The 19468-nt window shown below is 37.5% G+C and overlaps 1 protein-coding gene across 4 annotated transcripts in view; it reads right to left on the minus strand.

The window, feature by feature from the left end:
* Positions 1 to 9118: 9118 nt before the first annotated feature.
* SYT14 (synaptotagmin 14) overlaps positions 9119 to 19468 on the minus strand; it is a 90952-nt gene continuing 80602 nt past the window's right edge. For all 4 annotated transcript variants that reach the window (XM_039386957.1, XM_027714491.2, XM_039386958.1 and 1 more), the window contains one exon: positions 9119 to 18792. In XM_039386957.1, coding sequence (XP_039242891.1) covers positions 18479 to 18792 — 314 coding nt within the window. In that variant the 3' untranslated portion in view covers positions 9119 to 18478. The remainder of the gene's footprint in view (positions 18793 to 19468) is intronic.

The raw sequence follows: 19468 nt of genomic DNA on the forward strand, positions 1-19468 counted from the left end.
TCAGTCTCCTTGCCTGTGTCCCTGTTTTCAGACTTCAACACTTATGATCTATAAGAGGAAGCAAAAAAAAAAAAGATCAATTTTATCAACATTTAAAAGGCTTTATTTATGTTTCAGTTTACAACGCAGACCCTAAAATACTAAGTTTAAAAAAAAATAAAACTATTTAAATTCAGTTTTCAAGTCTAATTATGGATTTAATAGCTAAGGGAAAAGTAATCTCTAAATACTTATATAAAATAATTATGCAATCTCTGTCCTTGGACTGATAATATTCTGCTAAGCTCTGCATTCAGTTATTTAACTGGTGCTACAGAAAGTGATTATTCCTTTTACTTGAACAGTAGTTTAAAAAAGCTTGAGTTGTTCTGAGCATCAGTTTTCAATTAGAGACCTGTGGTGAGATGTGTGTCCTCATGGAGGCTGGGACTCGCAGCTCTCTGATCCACACAAGTGGCTCTTCCTCCACTGGCAGTTGGTTTTTGCTAACATTTCATTTTTCAGGAGTACTTCTACTACCACGAGCAGGGCCTGTTTATAAGGACAGTGCAGTCCAGTGTGGATGACACTCCCAGAGATCAAGAAGAACCATGTTTGCCCTGGCAGAGTCTCCTGTGCATGCTCCCGGCAGGAGGTGCAGCTCAAGGTGTGTGTGGAGAAGAGGAACACACAGGTGTACTTCAGTTAGAGCAACCCAGCTCCCTGCAGGAAATTTCCCCCTCCTCTACACAGGTAAAAGTAGCACAGGTAACAAAATGCTGGGCCCCACACTGATCAGGGCAGGGCCTGTCACAGACCTGGGTAGTCTCCAATGTCCAGAAAGGAAGATAGTGTCATGTGTGGGAGGGACAGCATTTTAAGAGCAGGATCTGGTGCAATGGCAATTACCCAAAGCCATTCCTGCTCGCCTGCTTCAAAACCTCCTCACAGCTACTGACTGCACAGCTGTGTCAACCCTCTTGTTTATCCATATGGTGTTTCCTGGACTATATCTAAGCTCCAGGGACTGGGGAAATGTCTAAGCTAAGTCCTGTGAAGTTTTTTAACTGGTATGAGTAATGGTTGGGGACAGGCAAGTGCTTTAGTTTAAACAAACCTGTGCAGCAAAACTCATGGTTTTGAAGAAATCACTATTCCCCAAATTCCAAAAAGCAGAAAAAGGACTATACAGAGAAGGACTTGTGTATTCCTTTATATTTTCAAGTTTTGTACAGTATATTGAGTGAGCTCCGATGTCCATATCCACCTTCATCTCCAGTAGCAATAGCAAAGACACTGTATAACCAACTCTTCTCAAGCATGCACTCTGGAGTGGAACAGTGAATTTTTTTGATAAAAGGAGAGAGGTTTTTAAACTTCAATATCACTTCATCCATCAAACCACCAAAAAACCCTGAATAATGATCATCTTTGGTTCAATTATTCAGTTGAATAATTTTTGTCATTGCAATAAAATTGCAATTTGAACTCTAAAATAAAATTTAGATCTCATCTTAAATCTCTGGAGTATTTTTTAGCTCCAGCTTAGCTGCTGTTCCATGGTAATGAATCAAAGAGTCTTTTCCTTCCCATGTCTACTTCTGCTTGACACATTCCTGTTCATGGTCCCTCTCAGTTACACATGCTCTCCGCTTTTCACAAAAGGAGGAAAAGACTTTCCTCTCTCTGCTTCCAACGACCAGATGGTGCCAGCCCAGCTCCCATTGAACAGTTCCTCAAGCTCACCTCACTCCATGAATAGTTTCACTGAGCGCAGTGGGACTGCTCAGCCTGAATAAAGCTGGCACAACCTGGCCTTAAGAAGAAAGATCCAATCAGTCCAAAGACAAAAACAAGCTCACAGCAACGGCGCAGGGTACGGCTCTGGGAGGCACCAGCCCAACTTGGGGACAGCCAGAAGCAAGGTGCCAAGTTTCTGGTACAGCCTGGGACAAGTTTGCACAAGGTAACTGGAGGATTACGCAGAACTCTGAGGGAGATTCGCTGGCAACAGTCTGCTTGAGCAATTCATTATTAGGAGCTTGGGAAATCCATCCTAGTCGTCTTTAATAGGAATACATCACAACCTCTGAAGGATATATCATCTTCAAAAAGAAATCCCAACTGCCAGAAATTTGGATGCTGGGAAAAGTATATTCAATTACAAAGCAAATTAAACGGGTCTCCTGTGTGTGGTTCTGCTCTCAGAAAGCATCAGCAGCTTCCTACTACTTTACAACCATGAGAGCAATTCCTTTACTTAGAAAAGCACACAGTAATAAATAAAATCAGAAATAAAAGGTCTTCAAGAAAAATATCTCAGCAGCAACTCCTAATCTGAGGGGCACAAAAGGAGTTAAAAAAACAGCAGAGCATAGCCAACAGTTGAGAAATAAATTGGTAGGAGAAGTTATTCTGGGAGCCAGAGAGGGTCACAGTAAGTTAAACCTTAGACTATGTTTGTTGTCTGAAATTATTCCAAAAGCAAAATTATTCCAAGAGAGAAGGATAAATATTCTTGAATAATCCAAACCAAAAATCAAATATAAAAGCAAGAATAATATTTAATTGGATTCCAAGTCCATGTCATCTTGAAGGAATTAACCACTTGCCCAGGTTTTGCTGTCTCTAAGTATAGAGACTGGAGAGGAAAGCATTAAGGGAATGCAGGGAATCTCAGGCAGGACACTAAAATTGAGTTATTTATTCAGTTTACATACTGTGTATGTTTTTAAATAAAGTTGATTTTACCTCCCAAAATCTAATCCGGTAATACACAACACATATTGTGTTTCAAAGCATGCTTGTGCAGAGGAAGTACTCACTTTAATAGAAGCCCAAAGTTAAATACATACCTTTTAATGGGGATTTTGAATCAGGGTTCACGCTCAGGCCCACTATACTCTGCAGCCTAAGTCTGATTCACCTGGTACCACTTTAGCCATTACACACACACACACACAGGTGTAAATGTTACAGCTTTTAATAATTCCAGAATCCCCAGAGATACCTGGTATGTCAGGTCCTTCTATGTCAGTGTGCTAGGAACTGCACACTCACTGTGAGATTAAAACCAAAAGTAAATGCATACTTAAAGAAGGAAAAAAACAAAGCGTTAGCTCTGCTAGCTTAGCAAGAATTTAGCTTTAACAGGTAGCATTACAAAACCTAAATGAAAGGATTTACTCTTTATTCATTCTCATCAGTGAAAGTGACCAAGATAATTACTTGTCCCTGCTGCTTTTGGGGGCTGTCCTGCTGCAAGGCAGCATAATGCATCACTGTTTCAAATCCCAAGGATTCAACAGTCATATAAAGTTTGACTTGCATATTTTTTCTTTAATCTGAAGTAAATACCTTCATATGCTTCATAATCTGAAGTAAATACCTTCATAGAGGCTGTTGCTTTTAAAGAGACTTCTATGATTCAGCTGATAAAGTATCACCCACTAAAGGTTGTTTAAAATAACAAAATGCAATCCCCTCTGTGCATACAGTAACTTACATTTGGGCTTCAGCTGGCTGACACAACACTTTTCACCTGGAGAGCTTCAAAGGCAAACAATTCCAGCATCTGCAAAGCATCAATTTCCCCTCATCTTTAGATTGCGAAGGACTCTTCCAGTCACATTTCTTTTTCCAACCATTAGCTATATTTAGAAATACATATATGTAAGAAATCCAAAAGAACTTATGGAAATGCAAATAGATATCTATGGAAACCAGCAAGTCTGGAGACCTTCCTGTCGTCCAGCCTATCTGAAGAGCTTAATAAGCTTGTTTGAAATTATTCTGCAAATCATCAGGATTCTTGAGACTAAAAAAAGAGAAAAAAAACAACTTAGCTGAATATAATGTAAGTCAATTCCATTTAGTTACGGATTTCTTTACTTGCTTAGCAGCTATTTCCCAGTACTGATGCGAGAGCTATTACTAAAATACATGAGCCAGCTACTCCTCCTACAGGTCAACACATTGAGATCTTTATGGGTAAGAAACTGGTCCTGGTGTATCAGAAGGTGGCATATTTTTTTCAATGTCCCAGCTCCATTACAGGCAGCAGAGTATTTCTGGAGGCAAACAAGCATTTTTTGCTGCCCCTTGCAGAAGAGAAGAGACTGTGATCTCAATTGTTTGTATTCATTACAACCCTTTAAAACATTTCATAACAGTAGGTTCTTTAACCCCAAGGCTTTGGCCAAATTCCAACTCAATTACTGTCTACCTGAAAATTCTCCCATTAAATTAGGATTGATGTATTTGTCTCCTCCCTTAAACTGGTGAGCAGCAGTGGCTTGAACTGTGAAGAGCTTTCTAGGCTTCATCTTCATCAGCTGGCTCATTTCGGGGTTAGGTTAGGAACATCAATACACTCCCTTGACACAGGACTATATACCAAAATTAGTATCTGTTAAATGTTTCAACATGCACTTACAAAAAGACAGTAATTAAAGTGAAAAGCAGAACTCCACATTGTATCCAGAAAATAATCCAGAAAAGATCACATGGAATAATAACTTGCTGAGAAATCCACTGACAAATGGAGTTAGTGGATACAAGTGAAGGCTGAAGATCTTAACTGCAGACCACCACAATGTGTTAGCATTTTTTCAGATCCACCCCGCACATAAATGACAGCATTTCCACTTTTGTACATGGCAGAAATGTTTGTCATCCAGTGGTTACATGGACTATAAATTCATTTAACCATTTTTGTTCCTTTGATTGCAGTATTTGCTGGGGATGCTTAATTTGGTTTGTCCGGAATGACAATGAACAGCTTAAGTGTATTTTGTATTTCAGGTTGTTGATACAGTAGATCTTACACCACGTCTGCCTTGTGAGAGTGAAATATTATGCATAATTAGAGAGAGTAGGATATGCACTTAGAGAAGAACAATTCCTTGAAACGTTTCTGGAAGGGAAAGGCTTGCCTAAGGGCAGATCGCCCCATTTCACGGAAAAGCCAAGAAGGAAGTGGAGGAGCAGATCTGTGTGCAAGATGTGCAGTGGTTTGGGTACCAGCATCCTTGGATCTTTATTTGTCTGGAAACACCTGTTTCTGAATTCCCTTCAGCAATTGCTCTTTCTCAGTTTCCTACTGGTGCTGATTGTCCCACATGTTCACGCGCAACCACCTTTCCTCTCGAAGGGCTCCCTGGGGTCCAAGAACCAGCAGTGGCAATCCTTCTACAGGGGCTCTTGTGTCAGATGACAAAGACAACCTATGACCTTGAAGGGGGTCCTGCTGTGGGACAAGTGTTCTGAGGGGTGTAAGATGGGAAAAAAAAAGAGGGAATGTGGTTGGGTGTTTAGGAGAACCCCCAAAATAACATCAACTGTATTAAAAGGACAGAATTTTAAATTATTACATTGCTATAAATTTTTCAATAGATTTGCTTAAACGATGAATTATTCCAGAATGAAGTAGTGATTTCTGTCCCACTAAAATGACTGTCCCTGGTGTTTCAAAAGTTTTTAGATTAATTTCTGCCTGCACCTATGGATTTCACATCTAGCAATTTTTAAAATATTTTTTTCAAAATAAGATGAGAAGTGGTTGGTTAGATTCCAACAGGCAACAGTCAGCAATATAAAATGCCTCCATGTTCAGAACAGCTTTCTCAGGTAGTGATTTCAGTGTCATATTTAGCTGAGCTAAGCGCAGATTGCCAGGGGATTGCCAGCTCCAGCTGTGCACTTCCACTCCCCTCCCTGCACTGGCACTCATTTAGCTTCCAATTCAGTCACATGGGGAAACTGATCCCACTGAAAACTTTAAAAAAAAAAAAAAATCTTCTTAGGCTTTATCCTGATCCTTCAGTGACTCTCGCTGATAGCAAGAATCACTGAAGTTCTGCATAACTAAGGTATTCAGCATACATATTTGGCACGTTTAAGCATAAAGAGAAAAGCATTCTTATGCATATAATACCACATATAGCAATTTCTATGTAGTAATGCTTTACAGAGTATTTCATACTATCTTTCAATGAAAGAAAAGATGTGCATCTGTTTTACTGATTAATTTACTAGCATTAATTTACAGGTCATTTAGTGCCTGGGTATATCAATGACGAGGAAGAAAGAGGCTCCCCAGGGAAGCGGTCACAGCACCAAGCCTTACAGAGTTCAAGAAGTGTTTGGGCAATACTCTCAGGCACATGGTGTGACTCTTGGGGATGGTCCTGTGCAGGGCTAAGAGCTGGACTCGATGATCTTGGTGGGTCCCTTCCAACTCAGCATATTCTGTGATTCTGTGAAAATGGAAATTTTGGCAATGAAAATAAGGGCCAAGTAAATCTCCTGGCTACAAAGCCAGTCTGCATCAAACATCCCGATGCCCAGTCCCACGCTTAGACCAACAAACAGCATCACACTCTTGCCTTGCTTTATTACCAAGTATGCTCAGGAGTCTGCAAACACCTGACTGTCATGTCCCAATCAATGCTGCCACTTGGCAGTGAGTGGTGGTGCTGTGGATGAGGGTAGTTTGTACTTGCTGGCAAGCCTTGTGTGAAGAAGTTCAGTCAAAAACCCCAGTGCCTGGAAATGAGGAGCCACATAGAATGACTCTACCCAAACTGCCTGCTTGGCTGTACGTGTAACAGATGGCACAGGCTGAATAGTTAATGCCATTACTTGGTCTACTGGTCTGGCTTGTGTGCTCCTGAGTGTTTTATATGGTCTCAGGAAACAGCAGCAAGCTTGTGTGATGATTTACCACTGAGGTTTACTAAGATCTAGCTACATATTCATGACCTTTAGCCTAGCTGACTGATTGGGAGCTTTTTAAAACAGCTGATTATATGGCTTTTCTTTTTTTTTTTTTAAATATAAATATGAATGAATTCTATATTCTGTATCTCCCTGATTTCCTATGAACGCCAGACATTTTCTGGTGAAGGCATTAATGAGCATAGGTTTGTGTGACTGACAGTTTAGTCTATTGGTACTTTAGGTCTCTGCAGATGAAAATGCTGTGATATCATAGGAAATGTGTACTTTAATAGACAAATAGAGTACAAATCTGGTCTCCTTTGGCATGTTTAAGCCTGCTCCCTTTCTGAACTGTTGAACTACTGCAACAAGAACTGATATGACAGGATATAAATTTAGATTTGATTACTGACTATTATTTTTAATATGCACATTCATTACATTTATAAAGCTCAGTTGGCCCAGTATTCTGAATTTCTGTTTACAGTTAACCTTTCATTGTAAACAGTGGGCTACAGCAATTGAACTATCCTTATCATAGGTCTTAAAACCAGGACTTTCTCAGGCAGGAATGAAAGATGAGTTGAAGTTTTCTAATTTCACAGTAGCAAAATTAAAAGCGGAACATAATTTTTGCATAATGCAATGAAATAATATGAAAGGCTACAATGGGAAATTTTATTCTGCCTCTAAAATATACATATTAGTTCAACATGATCTTACACAATTTGACAAGAGGATTTTCATTATTAATAAGATGAAATGTAAGGCTTCTAATTAAGTGGAAAACAAACCAGTGTAAACTACACTCAGAACACACAAACCTATTAGGTTTTAAATTTAATAATAAATCATTTATCTGATTTGTTGCATGATTTTACTTGACGAGAGTTTATTTCATTTCTGTGGTTTTCTTTCTTTCTTCTATCCTTACTATTCCTGATGCCAATGCAACAGTAAATTTGTTTTTTTGAATCCCTATGCTCAAATGTAGCTACTCTAAATGACTGGCAGGTAACAAAATGCAATGGTCTCATTCAGAATTTACGAGTAAAACGAAACATCTAATATGAACAAAACACTAAATTAGAACTGCACTGTTGGACTGTAAAAACAAAAATACCAGAGAAAAAAATTGCAAATTTCATCAGAAAAAATCTTGAATAGCCCTTACTCATGTGAACCTTTGGAACCAAGTGACTAGCAACTTCAAAATAATTTTAAATACTATTTGATATGTAATTTGCCACATGAAGACAATTCAGAGAAAACCTTTAACAAGTAAAATTGTACCTGCATAAAGGTGATGTAACTTGATTCTACCTGTCTGAAGCTATTACTGTTGCACAACAAACTATTTAACAACTATGAGTATTACACATCATTTTGCTCAGCTACTTGCATGAAACATGGGTGACTTACTGCAAGGTACCACACATGCAGCTGAAGCTGTGTAGTAACTCTTTGCTCTGTGATCTTTCAGTAGAAAATGACTGTTCATAAATGGTGAACAACTATCACCCTACAGATAACATATCTATTTCACTTATTCTGCCATGTTTTCACAATTTCATAAATCTTTAATTTTTAAGCAAATATTTTTCATGTTATCACCTTTTAATAGATTTTATATAATCTGGAGAAAAACATTCCTGGGTTGTTTTTTTTTCTGACAGACAAGGATACCAAATATCTTGCAACCTACTAAAGAATATGGACACAACACAAGTGTTGTATGGAGAAACTCTCAAAGCTTCTCAAATACCAAGTATGTACCAGTCTCCTTATGGAATGCGAGGTTATTTTTAAGTGTATAGCCTTTTGAAAATGCTACCCTTAACAGCAGCAAGTACCATTTCATCTTATTTGCAGAAGTCCTAGGATTTGTACATATGATGATGGGTCCAGATGATCAGGATCGTATAGCAAAGAAATGCACCCCTCTCTCCACTTTCATCTGCTAAAGGTCACTGGGTTATGCTCCTTTCATCTGCAGAAATGGGAAGAAACAATAAAAGCTTTTTACACTAAGTCTTCCTACCTTTAGGATAGGCAAACCTACTTAAATGGTTCTAACAATTCTTTTTTCATGCATGCTAATAGGTATGAAAACAGACACCTCCTGAAACTGAGCTGCCATGAAAGCCCAGAAAGCCTTTTTTCTAATAGGTACCACAAAAATCATCAGAGGATAGCACAGAAGACCTAAGACGGGTCACAGTAAAATTATAATTGTTACTTATAGAAAGTGTTCTTTCATGTTTAAGTCAAACCTCAATTATTTCAGCTTATTCCTTAGAAAGAAGTTAAACATAAGTATGTTAGATGAGATCTTTTCTGATAAATGCATGTGGGACAAAGAAGCGAAGAGAATCACAACAGATGACCCCAAAAGAAAACTGTATCAAGTCAAACAGAATGATCACCTGAGTGTGTCTTTATTTGCCAGTATACACATCATATTTTTTAGAACATTATCACACTGGTTAATTTAAAATTCTCTAAGTAGAAGATGACATCAACAAAGACTGTGAGGAACAAAAAGGGAATTGGGGTAACTTAGGAAATTTGTAAACAGAGCCAAAATGTGTGTAAGGGCTAGGATTAGCTTGCCAAAATTAAAAAAGATTTTATTTTTTTAATGCAGACAGCAGTTCCAATGGTTGAGCAAGCATTACTATCTTCTGAACAGTGAAATCTGTTTTTGTTTACAGTCTAATGAATTCCAAAGGAAAGTGACGACAACCAGTTTTAAAAGTGATTTTTCCTTTTTTTCAAATACTTTTCAGCAATTAAATTCACATGCAAAAAGCCGATTCCACATACAGAAAATACTTTGTAATATCCAAAGTCCTCAAACTGACAAAAATACATTTCACAGAGATAGAAGTAAACAAAATACAAATCCACAGCTGCAAAGTTTCAGATATGCAAAATGACTATTTTAATGCTGTGACAGATCCATGGTTTGAAAATGTACTATAGCATGTTTCACTCAAACTAACATGGGATTAAAGTTACCTGTGCCGTACAGGTAAATATAACTAAAACCAGCTGGTGGCATTCTGGCTCTCCCCAGAATAGGAATGGGATGTGTATGCTGAAAGTCCAGGGTTTCTTTACAGAAAGAGAACTGACAACATTAAACCGTTCTTGCGCACTGGAAACCCTCGAGATTAATATACAGTAGCACGAAAATGATAAAAGTTCTTTTTTGCTAGGTAGTAAGAAAGAAAACAAAACAACAAGAATCTGACAACACACAACTGGAGATACTGTAGATACAATGTGACACTTAATTATAAATCCCTCTGGGGATGTACAGTCTGACACCCAATGTGCAGATCTGCATGTTCATCGCCAGAGCTCCCGTTTTCACCTGCTGTGGACCCAAATGCCATGAAACGTATGTCTTCCTCTGGATTATAATGACAGCTTCAAACAAACTTCTAAGACTCTAATAAGCTGCATAAACAGCTGCAAACAGTCATTTGCTCTAATTATGTTACTGTCAAAATGAAAAAAAAAAAAGGGGGGGGGAAATTTTTTTTTTTTTTAGGGAAATTTTAATTACCACTTATTCAGTTTGAAAAAGGAACGGAGAGGAAAAGCAGCTCAAGGAATACTGAAAATAGGTGTGAATTCAGTCACGGGTATTAGTTAAGGGCACCATGGTTCTGTACAGAAATGGAAGTATGAAAACAAAATAAACAAATTCAAAAAAGGAAATGAGCACTGATATTTTACCTCTAAAACCTTTAGTAAAAATGCCCTTTTTTTTTTAATGCATATAAGTAGGAGCATGGTTGATAAGATGACTGCAATATACCCATTTTCTACAATCTTTGACTGATATATAAAAATAATTCTCTGACTTCTGTGTCAAACAGGACTTGCAAATATAACCTATTCCCATTAAAACTGTGCTTGGTGTCTTAAATATTTAAGGCTATACATGCACTGAAATTTAAGGAATTTCAGGTTGAAACAGTAGTTCAAAACTGTGTTATATTACATAAATTATACAACGAAGGGACACTGGTAGGAAAGGTACATACAATGCAGCATCAGTCTGTTCCTGTAAGACCAGCATACACAAGATAATTATTGTACAATATCAGGACTTCAGACACAGGAAAGCCAAATCTGTTCTCAAAATAGCACACTTCAGATATAACATGGGTAAACCAAGCTAATTTGACAGCACTGACTGACTTACATTTTTGTTTGTAATAGGATTTTGATTAAAATGCACCAAGAAATACAACCCAAACACTTTGCTACTGATACAACAATGCACATCCAGTCAGAAAAGAGGTATCTGGAATTCTCAGCTGGGAGTCACATTTACAGAAGCCTATTTTATATTTGTTAACAGAGATCCATCATATCATTTCTGTCTTTAAGTAATAGCAAGTGCAAACATTATTTGTCCAAATAATTAGAAACAGACTTGGTTCTTTGGTTAACACCATGTGACTTACATCAGACACAGGAATCAATTAAGAATAAACAGTCATATGAGGAAGTTTCTTGGACAGGGGGTGAGGAAGGAAATGGGAAAACTTCAAATTCAAAGAAATATAAAGCACTGTGTTTAACTGAACTGCCCTTTGAAACCTCCTGGACTAGAAATAATCAGTTTAAGACATCTCTTCAGTTGCAGTGACATTGCTTACACACCATAACTTTAGTTTCTCTACGTATTAGTTTTATACAAAAGAAGGAAGGCACCGAGTGCATCGGTGACATACAGGCAGTATAAAAGTATGCAAGAAAATGCTACATACTGTATATCCCATACTTTTTAGAAATGTGGTGAATGTGTGCTATCTCTACGCAATATAATGCTTCAAAATCCTTATATCCCAATGAAAGAATGAATTAAGATGTGAAATACATTTTAATAATCTTGCTGATAACAGCACAATTCAATATTTGTATTCACTAAGATCAGTTACTAGCTTATAGTCACCAGAAAAACAAGTTCAAAATCACTGAAGATCAAGGGAACTATAATCTATGACTACACTTTGGGACAGAGCCAGCAGCCTGTATTCATGACAGATGTCCCACTAAGAATGGAGAGGAGGCTCAGTTTTACCACTGTTATTCATGTTAGTAGTGCCTTTCTCTGAGACATCCCAAGAAATAGATGGAACTACTTACAGGGAAAGGTACCACACAACATGAAATACATCTGGTTAAACCAGGACCTGAGTAAAAGGCAGAAGGTTCAGGCCCTTAGTCGTTATAGTAGCACTTTTGATTGTGTTAACAGTGATATAGCTTGCTCATAGAGCATTTAATTTTACATTGTTAAATCTTATATAAAAATAGGTAAGAAAGCTCTGTAAGAAAGTATATATACTATATAAGGAGAAATCTCTCCTTAAAAAAAGCAAAGAAAGGGAAAAATTGAATAAAAGGTTTCACGAATTACACTTTGTCATGAAAATCACATTAAAAACAGTTATCGTAAACAAAACAGTACTGAGCACTAATGAACCTTGTGGTTTACTGGAAAGGACAGCAAACTAGCTGTATAGTAAAAAAAGATCATTGCTCTATCTCCTTTTTTGTAAATATTCCTTAATGCATTCAACTGCTTAGAAATTTTCTTAAAATGTCATAATAAGCCATTTGCAAAACTGACTATCAAAACTGGTTCAAAGCCCTGCTCCTTGCTTGCACTATGGCCTAGAGATTACATCTCAAAGCTGTGATAATGCTTCTAGTTAATTCTGTAATATCCTTCAAACTCATGCTTTGTAAATAAACCAGAAGTTAAAAAGCAATCCACTTTAGACCCTCAGCATGCAGTGAATGTCCACAGGATTTGCAAAACATAGCAAAAAAATTGTATTGATACAATGGGCAAGACTCTTGTCCTCAGATATAAGAGACAAAAGGATGACATTAATTACATCCCTGAATGTCCATGAGGTATTCCTTCAGTGATATGGTATTACTGCTTCTGCTCTCCTGAGTAGGGTCTTTATGCCAGCTCAACCAGTACATGCTTGCAAGGAAGTGAAATGATTCCTTCTTGCTATAAGCTAGCCTTGCCCATTTTCTGGGCATAGCTGTTTCTTGGTCTTCATTCCTACAGGAGCAATACTACCCACTTTCCTAACTCCTGGCACATTCCTCCACATAAGGATCTTATTTCTATATTGTACCAGTGTAAGCCTGAACAGTAAAACCTGATCCAGCATGTACCAGGCCCATTTATTAATTCAGTCACACCACCTAACGTAAGAACTAAGCTTGCCAGCATTAATATAATTGTGCCATATTCAGGTAGGCATAATATAAGCAGATACATTGGGTGCATAAAATTTCTGCATAGTCTGCAGAAAGGAAAAAACCCTGCTTGAACTTAAGGAGGGGCAGTGATAAGTTCTTAAGGCTAAACTAATCCATGTCACTACAGGCCAGTTGGCACTCGCCCTACTCACCCTGGGCAAAAAAAAAAAAAACCTACCTCTGTAAAATACACTAGTTTAGAAGCCACGTGATGCCCACACAGACCAGCGCTGCTTTGAATGTATGAAATTCCACAATTCCCATGTCACAGTTTCTCTGAGCAGGACCCTCCGAGGGCCACAAGGCTCCAAGAGTGGAATTTGAGTCACTGTCACCGCTACTGCATGAAGATCTCTCTTATTTTAATGCTCTCGCTCTCAGATGACATCTCTTCAACTGGCACTGTTGATTCAGTGACAAGGAAATGCTCCTGTGACTTTCCCCTCAAAATCAATCATCACAACAAAGTAGTCTGAAATCCAGCTGTGATGCACTACAAAATCTAGCAGTTGAGTTAGAGACCAAAACCACAGAACATTCTTGAAGGCTTGTTCTAACAATAAATTTTGCTGAATGTTCCAGTTAAAATCATCAAGATGTTCGGGAACTGCTTTAACATTTTTAATACTAAGTTTTAAAAATATTTCAAAATCTGAGAAAAGGAAGAAACAAATATAAGAGAGAATGATTAAATAACAAGTTTGTGACAATATCTGGACATTTGTTTTTCTACCTTCATTCATAACTGAAATCACATTTGGCTGTGCTGCAGGTTCCATGCTGCACCACTTCTCTAACCTACCAATCCTATTGTTCACACTTTCAGGGTGAGGTCTGCTCTCCTGTTGATGCCCATGGGCTCCTCTCACTAACAGTAACAGTAGGCAGGCAGGCACATCAGTCAGAGAATTAAATGGATGTTTAGTTGTCACTGAGAATTCAGCTTCAGGAGGAAGTCAGTCTGTCTTACAAGTGACAAGCCATAATTTAAAAGACTGTTTTAAACAGGACAGATTTTTTTCCTCCAGAGAAGTATGATAAGGAAGTAAAGGGCTCAGTACAATTATGAGTTCAACGAAAGGGCATTCTGCTGTTAGTTTCGAGTTGAAACAGCTCAGGCCAAAAGGCCTCCCCTCAACCCTCATTCCGATTTTACCTCAGAATTTTTGTTAGAATTGGTACGTGTAATAGTAATCTGTATTCAATTTCTACACTAAAATGTCTCCCTCAAAGAAGTTTTCTTCTTCTGCTTCACTACATTAAAACTGATGGTTTTCATTTCAGAAATCTTTGGGAGTTGGACAGGTCACAGAAATTTTGCACGAGTACCTTAAAGTAAGTGGTGCAGAATGTCCCTGACTTCTAAGGCCCAGTCACTGCCCCAGACAACTTCTCAGGGTGCTGGGGAGTTTGCAGGAGTGAGTCATTGAGGAGAAAAGAGAAAAAATCAACAACACAAATTTTAGACAACAAAAAAATTGCTCCAAAGGTGTGACAAATTGGAAGGTACTGATGCTGACACTACATCTGCCATCAAGAATCATTGCAAAAATTTACAGCGAAAAATATGTCCCACAGTAAATGCAATAAAATCTGTTTTCAGATCAAGCGTTTTCTTGATGAAAAAACAATGTTCAGCTCTAGTAAGAGTACATACATTCATTCTAAGGGCTCACCCATATTTCCATATCTAATTAATAATGAGCTTAGAGGACATTAATTGCATCTAGAAATAGTGTCATGTTTCTCCCGTAGCAGAACTTAACACCTTGCCTAACTTCTGCCTTTGCAGTCAGACCTCACAGTGTGATTACAATGCGGATGTTTTAAGTCCTGAGTGTGAGGAAGCACCACGGTGACAAAGGATTGAATCTTCCCAGTGCTATCCTCCTTCCCTGTGCCACCTGGCTGAACTGGAAGTGCAGCACGACTCTGCTGACTTCTTGCCTCCATGCATGTGGGAGACAGCGATGTCCTGCAGGTGCTGTACAACCTCTCATCTTTCTGCACAGTGATTTCATGCTTGGCTGTCCTGCCCTTCACAACCTTGCCCTTACCATAGAAAGGAACTAACCAACTTTTTCACATTCATAATATTTTAAGATGAGCTATGTGAAATGTTCTAAACATTAAATCAAATAGTTTATACACAGAAAGGATGCAATATTTTCAAGAATAGAATCTGCAAGAACGTCACTGTTCTATAATTATTTAAGGCTACACTGACAGGAAACAGATTCAATTCAAGATCTGCAATCTCTACATGGTATACTGGCACACAGAAAAGTAATTAGTTTGGTAATTTTTTCCAAGTGCTCACTGTACTTTTGAACAAAGGCAAACAACAAAAAGCTATGAAAAAAACCACAGCCAACTCTGAGGAAGACACAAGTGCCTCTAATTTGTTAGTGATACTTGGTTCTTTAGAAATTCTGTTCCAGGCTTATGATCTAACTGAATGCACAAAACCACACTGTATGTGTAAGCCCTTACGCAGGGTTCAAAAAATCCACAATATCTAAAGGCAGACTTCAAATACAAAAGTATAGGTTCACATAAGCAATAAGAAAAACAAAATTACAAACAAATCAAATAGTAAGAATGGATTCTAGGAAGAAAAAACAACATGACAGCTATTGGTACTATAATTAACTCACAAAAATCCCAAGACGAATCCAATTATTGGTGTGACTGGTTTTGCATGGCAAATCCATATTCTACTGCCTCAAAATTAAACATTCATTTACATTCTTTATACATTGAGTTCCTAGGCTTTGTACAGTATAAATCCAAGTAAACCAATCCTGCTTCTGTGAAACACAGACTGGTCCTGGATACTTTAGGAAAAGTCATGTGACCTAGAGAGAAATTCCTCTCCCCTAATGTGCCCAACACAGATGACTATAAATCTCCGCTGTGTCTAAATTAAGATTTCAGTGCCTTAGAAAACTAAAGGATTAGATGGAAAGCTGAAGCAAATCAACCTACAAACAGAAATGCACATCATGACACAGTTTAATTGAGTTTGGTTTTGTAAGAGGTTATTTGCTGCACCTTCCAAACTGACTTCTTCATTTGTTCAATAGTGACATTAAGTACATTCTCCACTAGAATTAACTGGCTCAGTTCTTGCTGTTAAATATTGTACATTATTTTATATAGCAAAACTTGTACAAAGAGACAACCATCAAGAGACAACTTTCAGCTTCGGGAAAGAGCGTCCAAATATACACAAAGAGAATGGATAAAAACACTTCCACATCCACTGAAAAACTGCTTTTGTACAGCTTCTAAGTCATTGTTTCTATTACATGGGAAACTGAAAGGATTGTGAAAATCTGAGCATTTTCCTTATGCATATAAAATTAATGTTGATTTTTTATTAAATTCTACACTCAACATTATATTTCACAAACTGATCAACAAAAAGGACTGAAAGAGTATTGCTGCAAGACCGTTCCTGTTTAAAGAAAGTTTTTTGCATTATTTGTATTTAGTAAATAAAGCTTCTGTAAATGAAGCAGCAGCGCAATATCAGGAGGAGAAAAACCCCAAAAAGGTCTGTAATAGTGTTTAAATCTTTAAATCCATAAAACCCGAAAGCCCGGCTCTGCAAATAAACCCATCAAAAGGCACCAAATAAACCAAGACGTGGAATTACAACATACTTTAAAAAGGACTTAATGCAATTGTGTGAGAATTTGAGAACCACGTGAAATATCTTTATTATAGCATACTCACCTTCACCAATCTCACTGTACTTGACAGTCTGTAAAATGCAAGGTCAGGATTGTTTGGAGACAGTATAAAGAAATTCAAGAGAAAAACATTTGTCCTAATGAGAACGCTCTAGACTAACACTAATTCTTTCAACAAAAGACAATAGTCTTCTACCCACCAGGTGCTACAACAGTCAGTGAGGTCCCGTATTAGTAAGACATCATTTATAAGAAAAAAAAAATCACTTGCTTTTCATACAGCAACAATTAAAAATAAATGGAGCTTATTCATTACTGGCAAAAAGAATATTTGAATTGGGAAGCTTTTTAAAAATAAATATGTTTACTCAATAACCCACAATTTCAGTAATATGAATTAGATTTGGCAGTCAATAAATTAGTGTGAGTCCAGCTAAAGCATTTGGGACAAATAGGAATCTCAGAAGCACTGATATTTCCCCAATTTTGGTGGATGCCACAAGTGTTTACCTGATGGCAAACCTTCTTGTAATACTGTGACTTCTCAACTGCGTCATTAGAAAGCTGCGTTTCCCAGCCTGAACACAAGCAAAGCAAACTTCTATTTTGCATGGGAACATTCATTCAACTGCTGAAAAATCACTAGAAATATAACTTACTGATGTTCTCTTCTTCAAGAAGAAATGTAAAAACTCCTTGTCTGCTCTCTAGTTCCAGCGAACAGCATATGGTAGTTCCTAAAAGAGCTCAGAAGAGACTCAAACGGATACCTGCTTCAAGCAAAGCCATAGTATTTCACATTCATTCAGAGCAGTTCAACTGCTGCCACTTCCTTCACAGTCTTTCAGCCTAACTTCGATCTGATGACATTTTAAAGAAATTTGTATCAATTTGTTTAATGATAATATATTTTAGTAAAGTCGTGCTCTATGAGCTTCCTACATTGGAATACATGAATACTGGAAGTGCTTTCAACAGAAAGTTACATAGTTTTACAGTACAACCTGTCTAAGGAGTTTTGGAAGGGACCAAACCAATGATCTGGTCTCTTTGGATTAGGCAGAAGTACAGGCAAGAGGGAAAAACCCAATTTATGCCATATATAGAGCTTGTTCCTGTCACAGATTGAAGAAACATTAGTTTGATGTCAAAGTTCACCTGACGCCCAAATGCTAGTATTTTTCAAACCAACTGCATATCAAAAAATGAAAACTTACTTGTACTAAGCTCCTGGAAAGAAACTCAGTGTAAAACAACAGTATATTTCTATTTGCTATATTACTAAGTGTTCTTTCACCAGTGGGTTGGTTTTTTTTTGCTTTTGCTAGACAGACCATTAACTTTTTCTCAAAGTGCAAACTGTTGACCTTTAATCTGAATGCAGGCAGGTCAGAAGCTACAGTATTAAAGCAATACAAAAAGTACACAAGGAGGAGCTTACATTAATTCAAAGAACCTTACACAAAATGTTTCTGAATTGAAAACCACAAAACAAACCCAAACAAATACAGCATCAGGTGGATGGGGAAGGGACTGCGAATATATCTGTGTACAGCACGGCTTCTCTGACACCAAGGAAGTTTATGACACTAAGTGAAGATTGTATATTAAGTCCGGCCATTTTGCATCTTGTGCATTCTTTATGATGGAATGTTGACCTCAATTTTTGTTTTTTTTACTCCCATAACAGATCTGTTGATTGTGACCAGGGATGATCATCTTCTCAGGAGAACAAACACCCTTTAAACCATGACCACACTTCCTACCATCCATTACGATTCTAGTAAAGTATGCCATCTACACACTTGCTGTCCTTTAGATTCTTTCATTTCAGTCCAGTGATTGAGTTCGTCTTCTCCTGAGCTGTTGAGACCTAAGGAAATCCACCCTATCATCTCTTTTCGTTTCATGCTGCGCTTATTATATACAGACAGGATGAGTGTCACGTCTGACAGCTGAAACAGAGCCACCTGGAAAACGAAGGTTTCTTTGTACACTGGATTTGGCTGTCCTCGCCGGATGGAAGTTTTGCATTTGGACATCTCTTGCCCCATCGAGTTCAGCAGTGTTAACTTAACATATGTATCTACAAAATAAATCGTATTTGGAATGTCAGATATCTTAGAACAAAAGTTTTGGAGAACAAGATATGTACAAGAAAGAAGGATATGGTGTATACCAGGACGACTGAACACAGCTTAGTTCAGACACATGGAAAGATGACAAGTAAGCAAAATATTACAAACACACTAACAAATTAACTAGCTTCAATACTATGTACATGGGTACATACCAAATTAAAGGTATACCTCATAATCCTCTTCCCGTTGATCCCCCTTATTTAGTCTAAAGAAACTTAAATTGCATTAACACTTAGCAAGCTCCAACTAGGCACAACACTGTAAAGCATACCACTGAATTTTCAAAGAATATGAATAAATGAAGTGGAATAAAGGCAACTAATGAAGAGGAAAAAAAAAATAACATTGATACGCAGTGACTATATCAAAACAGCCAGAATAAAATGCTTAAGAATAATCTCTGCATGGATGCGGTTCTCACTTTGGGCTTTTCAGTTTTATTTATTTTGAAGACCAAAATGTAGCAAAGTTCATTCAAAGATGGAAGTTTACACAATACAAAAACCCTATTAATTCCTAGATTCATGAAGGAATACATTAAATACATGTTTAAAGAGAAACAAGTTTTTGCATAATTCAAGATGATTGTTTAAAATATAGTTTGTACAGTACTCTTAAGCA

This window comes from Pipra filicauda, unplaced genomic scaffold (assembly GCF_003945595.2).
Source record: "Pipra filicauda isolate LSUMZ 115617 unplaced genomic scaffold, ASM394559v2 scaffold51_size4534324_pilon, whole genome shotgun sequence".
In the NCBI taxonomy this organism is placed as follows: Eukaryota; Metazoa; Chordata; class Aves; order Passeriformes; family Pipridae; genus Pipra; species Pipra filicauda.